Genomic DNA, 8,352 nt, shown 5'->3' with positions numbered 1-8,352 from the left:
CGGAGGCTTGTGTTGCTTCCAAAACGTCGTGATTTAATTGAGTTATTTTAATTTATTATTATTTTACTATACCATTATTTTTTTTTTACCTACGTGCCTTTACCTAAAAAACCCAATAAGTATCAATCCCTGCAGTCACAAAAGCTTCCCATCAACAACCATCAATTCTTCTCGCCCGATTTTTCCCACACGTTGAAAAGGGGCATCTCCTGAGGAGCGAGTGCGAGGGAAACCCTCCAGAGTCTGACAACGCGGCCCCGCGCGGCGCAGGCACCTCCGAGGCCGCCCATGCGGGGGCCTCCCTCCTCTCCCGGCGTGCACCGCGCCCTCAGTCATCGCCATCTTTGCTAGCGGCGGAGGAGGAGGAGGCGGCGGAGGCTTGCGGCTCCCGCGGTGTTAGAGACGCGGCGGGCAGCAGCAGCGGAGGAGGGAGACGTCGGGGTTGAGGAGCCGCCACCCGGGGTTAGCTAGGAGGAGGAGCGACACGGAGGGGTGAGGAGACACAGGCAGCGACGGGGGGACCACCACCACCCACCCCCCCTACCCCCGACTCCAGCAAGCGTCGGGAGAGGCACGCGGCGGCCGGTGCGGCGACGATGACGATGATGGTGGTGGTGGTGCTGGTGGTGGTGGTGGTGCTGGTGGGGCTTCGCGCCGCCTGAGGGAGGCACACGGCGGAGGTGGGAGGAGGAGGAGGAGGCGGGGAGGAGGGGGCCGCGCCGGTGAGGGAGCGATAGGCGGCGGGGAAGCCAGTCAGTCAGTCGGTCAGTCAGTCCGTCTAACCTGGAGCGAGAGGCAGCCAGGCAGGCAGGCAGCCCGTCTAGCCCGCAGAGAGGGTGGAGAGTGGGTGCTTCTACTGTACCAGCCGGGATATATCCCCGAGGGAGAAAGGGGAGATAGTGCGGGGACAGTCAGTCCTAGCGGACTCTCTCTCTGGGACAAGATCATACCGATCAAAAGCGCAGGCAGTGCTGCTCGCCACCGTCTACATCGCCCGGAGAACGCGGCAGATCGAGGGAGGGAGGGAGGCGGTCTCCTGTTTAGCCCGCACAGCAGCGAGCTCACCTCGTTGGGGGAGAGGCAGGCCAAGTGACCGGATACGCCTGAGCGACGAGCCTTACAAAGCGATCACGGACACAGCCAGCCCTGCTGGCTTGGACAACCATCCTGGATATATAGAGAGCAAGACAGTCCGGCTTGGCCGGCGAGCGCTTCATCCCGGACGTAAGTCTGGGCGAGCTCATTAAGTCAAGCTCGAACCAACCAGCCCTTTATTATCTGGCTCATCAAGACACAGCCAGCTCGCCCGCCCACCCACCCACACGCCCATCCGGCCGGGGGTCTCCGGCGTGTCTCTCGCACTCCCCTCCGCACCGTGACCACAGAAGATGGCGCACCCGTCGGTGCCGCGGAGAGGCAGCCTCAACACGGGCGGCTTGGACGAGGGAGGAGGCTCGGTGCCGGGTCCTCAGCATCCGCAGCAGCATGTGCATCATCAGCAGCAGCAACAGCAGCAGCAGCAACCGAGCTCTCAGAGCCTACACATGCCCACCAAGAAGAAGAGCGGCTTCCAGATCACGAGCGTCACGGCCGCTCAGCCCAACAGCGTGGCCGAGGACACGGAAAGCTACGACGACCTGGACGAGTCGCGCACCGAGGACATTTCGTCGGAGATCTTGGACGGCTCTCGCAACGCCGACTTCGAGCCGGGTGCCTACGAGCGCAGCTCCTCGGAGGAGACGCTCAACAACGTGGGCGAGGGCGTGGACACGCCGGCTCTCACCCCCGTGCACGCTCAGGGCGGCGTCTTCATGGTCAACGGGGGCCCGCACATCGGGCCCGGCAACGCGGCGGCTCAAGGGCACAGCGCGGCCGTCAACCTCACCGCGCCGACTCGGGTCGCCCCCTCCCCAGCGGCGGCGGCGGCGGCGGCGGTGGCATCGACAGCACCAGCAGCAGCGCCTCCCTCGAGCCAGACGGTCGCGGGACCCGCTGTGGCGGCCGCGTTCTCGGCTCAAGCTCAGCCCGGAGTGGCGTCTCCCAGAGCGGCGGCGGCGGCGGTGCCTCCTGCTACTCCTCCCCCGGCGGCGCAGGCGATGGTGGCGGCTCCCGTCTCCGTGGCCACTGCGCCCTCCTCACAGGTAGCTCCCTCCAACCAGCAGCAGCAGCAGCAGCAGCCCCACCACCACCACCACCATCTACCCGTGTGCAGTTCGCGCTTCCGCGTAGTGAAGCTGGACACCACCACCGAGCCCTACAAAAAGGGTCGCTGGACTTGCACTGAATATTACGAGAAAGAGAGCGCCTCGTTAGCGGCTGATGCGTCCGCCGCCGCCGCTTCTGCTGCTGCTGCTGTTGCAGCTTCAGTTGTGGCTGCGGCCGCCAGGAATAATGTGAACGACTCTATGAAGGAGAGCGGCGCCACGACTCTGGTTGTTGCCGCGTCCTACAACGCGGCCGATGCTGCCAGCAGCGCTGCGCTGGCACGCGTGAATTCGTTGGATTACGGATCTCAGCAGGGCGGTATTAACGCGGTGAATTCGGGCGTGCCCGCGGCGTTCAACAAGCAGCAGGGCAACACCGTAGGGCACAATATCCAGCAGCAGCAGCTGTCAAATGTGAATGCTTTTGTGCAATCGGCGGGAGGGCAGGGTTCGATACAAACCGTGGGCATGCAGCAGGTGGTGAGTGCTTCCACTCAGCCGCAACCACCACAGCAGCCGCAGCAAATGAGCTATGCCGGGCAGCAGCAGCAGCAGCAGATGGGTGTGCAGCCGCAGGGTCAGGCGATGATGGGGGGCAGTGCTTTGACTCAGGGGTCACTAACGGTGACCCAGATGCCGGGGCCCGCGCAGACCGGTGAAGGGAACGCGGCCACTATGGCCTCCTCGCAGCTCGGCGGGCAGCACCCACAATCCACACCGGGTGTGCCCCAGCCGCAAGCATTGGGACAGCCGGCCCAGTCCATAGCCCATCAAGTGATTCACAATCCGGCTGCGACCCAGCAACCGTACATTGCGCATCAGGGGTCAGTGGCGTCTCAGGTGACCCACCAGCAGCCTCAGCCAGGGCAACCACTCGGCCAGCAGACACTGTTGGGGCAGCAGCAGCAGCAGCTTCCGCAGGTGATGCAACAGCCGCAGCCAATAGGACAGCAAGCTCAGCAGATGGGGCAGGCTTCAATGCAGCCTCAGTTAGGCCAACAGCAGCAGCAGCAGCAACAACCAGGAGGACAGCAGCCACCAGTGATGATGGTCGGGCAGCAGCTTTCGCAGCATAATCCTCAACAGTCCCCTCAAGTGGTGCAGCAGAATCCCATGATGCCACAGCAGCCACCTCAGTCTCCATCTCTGGTACAGCAGCAGCAAGCCACGAGCCAGCAGCTTTTCCAACCGCAGACACAACATCCAATAGCACAGCAAGCTTTTCCTCAGCAGTCAATGCCTACACATGCGCTGTCGGAACAACAGCAGGCCATCAACCAGCACAACTTTCAGCAGCAGCAGCAGCAGCAGCCATTGACACAGCAGGCTCAGCCTATGACACCACAGCAAGCTTTCTCTCAGCAGCCACCAATGCAATCACACGTGCTGTCAGAACAGCAGCAACAGGCCCTGAGCCAGCCTGCTTTCCAGCAGCAACAGCAGCCTCCCATGCTCTCGGATCAACAGTCAATGCAGCAGCCGCAGGCATCCCAGCCAGTGGGACCGCCAGGCCCCGTGCTTCAACCGCAGCAACAGCAGCATGCGCAGCTGGTTGTACAGCCACCACAGCAGCAGCAGCAGCAGCACGGGCTACTGCCCCTGCAGCAGATCCTGCCGGTGTCGGGTCTCGCATCGGGCGCCCCCACCGGCAGCGCCGCTCCTCAACCCCTACCACTCGGCTTGCAGCATCCTCTCACCCTCGGTGGCGATCTCGGCGGATACGGCGGCAGTTTCCTCCCACAAGCGGCCGCTTCCTTACTGCTCCAGCACGGGCAGCAGCAGCTGAGTCACCAGCAGAGCCAGGCGCTGTTCTCTCTGGCGTACAGCGTTGCGCAGACACAACACCAGCTGCCCGGCGGCCACCCGGAGGATCCGTCGGGAGCGGCTGCCCACGGGGAGGTGCACGGCGAGAGCTTCGCCGGAGGAATTCCTGTCATCCCGCAGCTGCTGCCCATGGCTGTCGGCGCCACGCAAGGCCTGCTGGAGTCGGAGGAAGAGAGGTAACCGCTCGCAAGCGTGCTCGCGGGTTGCCAGTGTGCGCGCAGTGTAATGTGTGCACCGTTATTCATCTGCCCTCCTTCGCCGTGTCAATTGTTCGCCTGCATCTCCAACTTTTTGCTCTGGCCATTAAGCGTTTCTCAGTCTGTGTCCACTGTGTACAGCCAAGTCTTTTCCAGACTTGGAAGTAACAGCTGCTGTGTAAAGGTATAATTTCTTGGCATAGAGAGTGGAAAGTGTGTAAGTGGTTTCGTGATGCAACATCGCATTAGGCTTCGTGCGCTGTGTCACTGGTATTTCACCCACGTTGCAATGTGTGATTTAGAGCTCCTTGTATAATGCGTTTTTATAAGTGGATCAACGAGCTTTAAGTGTGATGACAGTTCTTCGGAAAAACGCGGAGAGCGAATTAATCTTCGGAGAGAGCCAACCAACATCTATTGGCCAGACTGCGGTATGAGACCGTCGCGAAGTGATCAGCGTGTTGTGTGGCACCGTAGATTTAAAATTGGACAAAACTTGGGTCGCGCTTTGTGCGTGCACGTCAGCCAAAATGTCTTCCATAGTGTGCGTAGCCTTCTTGTGCCACGAGGGAGAAAGTTTGCTGTCGGCTGTGTGTTTCCCGCAAGAGGCTCATGAATCAATGGTTGGCGTGTCAGGCAGGCGGTAACCCCTCTGGCCCCATGGGAGTGTTTAATTTTCTTGGACGGTGTGACCAGTACTTTTGCATTTGTGCATGTTTTATCTTCCCAATGAGCCAAATTTCCACGTCTGAATTGGGAGTAAAACTTTAGAAGTCATTGTGAATGTCTAGTTTAAGATTAAAGATATATAGTCAGCTATTAGCGACTCGGGTGGGGAGCAAAGCAGCATTGTGATGGTGATTTAGCAAATTTCGGGCAAGTGAGCAGCACTAGAGCCTCCAACCTCAACCTTTGGTCAACACTTCGACAGAAGATGGGCAAGAGCTGAAGGTCATTTCTTTAGGACACTTTTTTCCCCCCCAAAGCTTTTTACACTGCAAGTGTTGTTACTAACAGGCCACTTTTAGGGGACTTGTCATGTTGGTTTAGCACGGGCTGGCCGTGGAAAGTTAAAGGGCCGCCACTTCCTTCTAGGTACATGAGTTAAAGGTACACTCTAAATACAGTCAGTCTCATAGATACATTGAAAAATAACACTTTACAAGTAAATAAAAAAAATAGATACATCTCATACTGTATCTTTTATTGAAGTAATACACTTTTGGTTTTATTGACTTTTCAAAGATATTCCTCTTCAGAATATAAAACCGAAGTACTTAACATGCTCTTCTGATTTTTCACCAATGTTTTGCCATGCACTTGAAAATGTTAACTTTTTGCATTCGGCTTCAATTATTAAGTCCCTTTAATCTCTCGGGCATCTTAACGGTAGACGGTGGTCGGTTGTAAATTGATCGTAACTGTCATTTAAATGACGGATGGTACTAGAAGTTTTGAGGTCGACCTGAAGTTACAAAGCCAATACAATAACACTTGAAGCAAATCAAAATATAATGGGTCGAATATGGAGTAAACCAGGAAAACCCTGAAATCAATACGAAGCCTGAATGAAGACTTCGGTTCAAAAGGCAGCGACCCAATGATGGTACACCCTTAGCGTTTAAACTGAAGTAATAATGATTGTAATTACATCCACCATAATCAAATTTCAAGCACGAACGTGGGCTGGAAATAACGTCCGTCGGCAAGTGGCAAAGATTGAAGTATTGCTGAACACTCGATACGTTTCCAGCTGTCGACTTGCAAAGCGCTCGTCTGCCGAGACGCGCAGGGCAAGGAAGAATTTGAAAACTTGCTCCTGCGGGCCAGAGAAAACAGCATGAGCGGTGCTAACTAAACAATTAGCAGGTGGACAAGTGAGTGGGTTGCATAGCTGTGGCCCCCCTTCCCCACCACCCCCTGTTGCCACATTTCAAACTCTTGGGCGACCCACGCTGAGACGTTAATGCCGGTTTTCAAGGTGTTGTTTGGCGTTGGGAAGAGCCTTGCCTAGCCTTGTGCCTCTCAGCATGCGTTGCCCCTTCCCTGCTACTCTGGCTTGACTGCAGATATTTTACCCAGTGAGCATCTTCTAAGTTGACTGAGCCTGAAATGATTACCTGTTATGTTACCCTCCCGCCCCCACCACTTCCACCACCACCGCCGCCACACGCCTTCCATCCACCTCTTTCTTTTTCAGCTTGAAATAAGATCCTGGTTCTGGTTTGTGAGAACAGAATGTTTTGATCGGCACAAAGAGGTCAATTTGGTCACGGAAACCTGCCGCTCAGCTTTGATATATATGTCTTGCACACGGGTTTAACCAGATGGTTTTTTGTCTTGGAGGAATGTGTCATTATAGTGAAAATACGACTTAAACCGCCACCTCCCCACCCCACCGGGTCAATTCTGGGGCAGCTCGCCGCATCTAACTTTGTGCCAGAGCTCGACCCTTCATTCGAGAGCGGCCACGTGCATTCGGACGGAGCCGCCAAACCCCCTTGGAAAAACCACAGCTTGGACGGATGTACGTGTAATTCGCTGATCTGCATGCCCACACCTCAAGCTGTGCCAAAAGTTATTCCGCGACAGATTTGGTCGCTTAACGCCGAGCGTGGCCGCTTGCAGCTGTGCACCGCTTTGTCCCGGAGCAGCTTGCGCGCCGATCGGGATGACGTCGCTGCCCATTCTCTCTGCCGCCGCCACCAATGCCGTCGCTCCGAAAATCCTAGCAGCATAGAGCCAGTCTGCTCGCCGGCATTTGTAAATTCTCTGGCTTAAATTGTTTAACGTTAAATGTAGCCGAGCACAGCGCATTGTCTCGAGGTGGGTCACGTGCGCACGGCTGACGTCAGTGCCCCCCATGCATTCATCCCTCAGCGGCTGCGCAGTTGTGCTCATTTTATATTTGCTCTACATTTTGTTTCGCCGGATTAAGTCGTTTGGCAGGTGTCGCGCTGCTCAATTTATGGGGTTGGCGGGGGGGCCGGCACACGCGTGTGCCCCCCCCCCTCCATGTGCGCGCGTGTGCACAGCGGCGGCGCCACCGAAACGCCCGACAGGAATGCAACTCGAGCCGCTTAATGTGGCGCCAGCGCCCGTTCGCCTATCGCTCCCCCCCCTCCCATCCCACCCGCCTGCCGCCCCTTTCCTTGCGCACGCGCGCAAACATTTCACGCCATCAAATGTAGACGCTGTGAGGCGTCCCGGCTTTGGTAACGTGCGTAACTTGCCGCCGTCACGGTGGGACGTTGGCGTGTGACGACGCTTCAGTTAGTCGGCTAAAATCGATTCGTACGCTCAAGATAAAGGCACACAATTGCGCGTCGTAAGAATCGATTACTGATTTCATTCTTGTACGTGAATGGACCTTTGCTAGACATTCTCGACAATGTAACAAAACTAATAATCAATTCTTGACAATTGGTATAATTTTGAAGGATTGGGTGGGGGGTGCTTAATATTAAACTCCGAGTGATGTCTTGTTCACATTAGCATTTAGGCATTGGTACTTATCTTCTATTTACAGCCCTGAGCCAGTGGTGAAAATCCAACATTTCTATGGTGCGAGTTAGTCTATCCATATGACAACCACTGTCCAATATTAGGAAGCCACTGGAGCTATGCACATTTAAATTTTGATTGAAAACTCATTTCTTTAGAGCTGCTTTTTGTGTTTAGTTCGGTTTCTTTCCCCCGCACCTCCGATTAGCACGGTTGGCTACGTGCGGTGCTTCAAGAAGTACAACATACGTACGTATGTCTATCCATCTTCTTGGTTCTTTCGGTAAAGTCACGTAGAAGGGAAATAATAAAAATTAAACATAATAAAATACAAGTGAGAATTGTATTTTATTATGTTTTATTTAATTTTAATTATTTTATTATTTACCTTCTACGTGACTTTACCGAAAGAACCAAGAAGATGAATCCCTGCAGTCACGAAAGCCTTAAATCGAAATATGTCTATCCATATGACGTATGTATGTTGAACTTGTATATTGAGCTTCTATCGCACCGTACGTAGCAAACCATGCTAAGCGGAGGTGCGACTTTGACATTCACCTAAATTGGTATTCGCTTTATTGACCCCCGTAGGAAATGACGTGACCTTGCAACCTTTATAT

At 55.2% G+C, this 8,352-nt stretch overlaps 1 protein-coding gene across 2 annotated transcripts in view; it reads left to right on the top strand.

Moving 5' to 3' along the window:
- Positions 1–326: 326 nt before the first annotated feature.
- LOC133353829 (TSC22 domain family protein 2-like) overlaps positions 327–8,352 on the top strand; it is a 102,906-nt gene continuing 94,880 nt past the window's right edge. Inside the window, exon 1 of one of the 2 annotated variants that reach the window (XM_061570251.1) lies at positions 327–4,204. In XM_061570251.1, the coding sequence (XP_061426235.1) occupies positions 1,389–4,204 (2,816 nt within the window). In that variant the 5' untranslated portion in view covers positions 327–1,388. The remainder of the gene's footprint in view (positions 4,205–8,352) is intronic. The other variant, XM_061570252.1, reaches the window with a different exon arrangement.

Source organism: Lethenteron reissneri, chromosome 45 (assembly GCF_015708825.2).
Source record: "Lethenteron reissneri isolate LAM-NWPU_2019-01 chromosome 45, ASM1570882v1, whole genome shotgun sequence".
Classification (NCBI taxonomy): domain Eukaryota; kingdom Metazoa; phylum Chordata; class Hyperoartia; order Petromyzontiformes; family Petromyzontidae; genus Lethenteron; species Lethenteron reissneri.
Note: the sequence above shows the minus strand (reverse complement) of the source record. Positions and strands in the feature narration are given on the sequence as shown.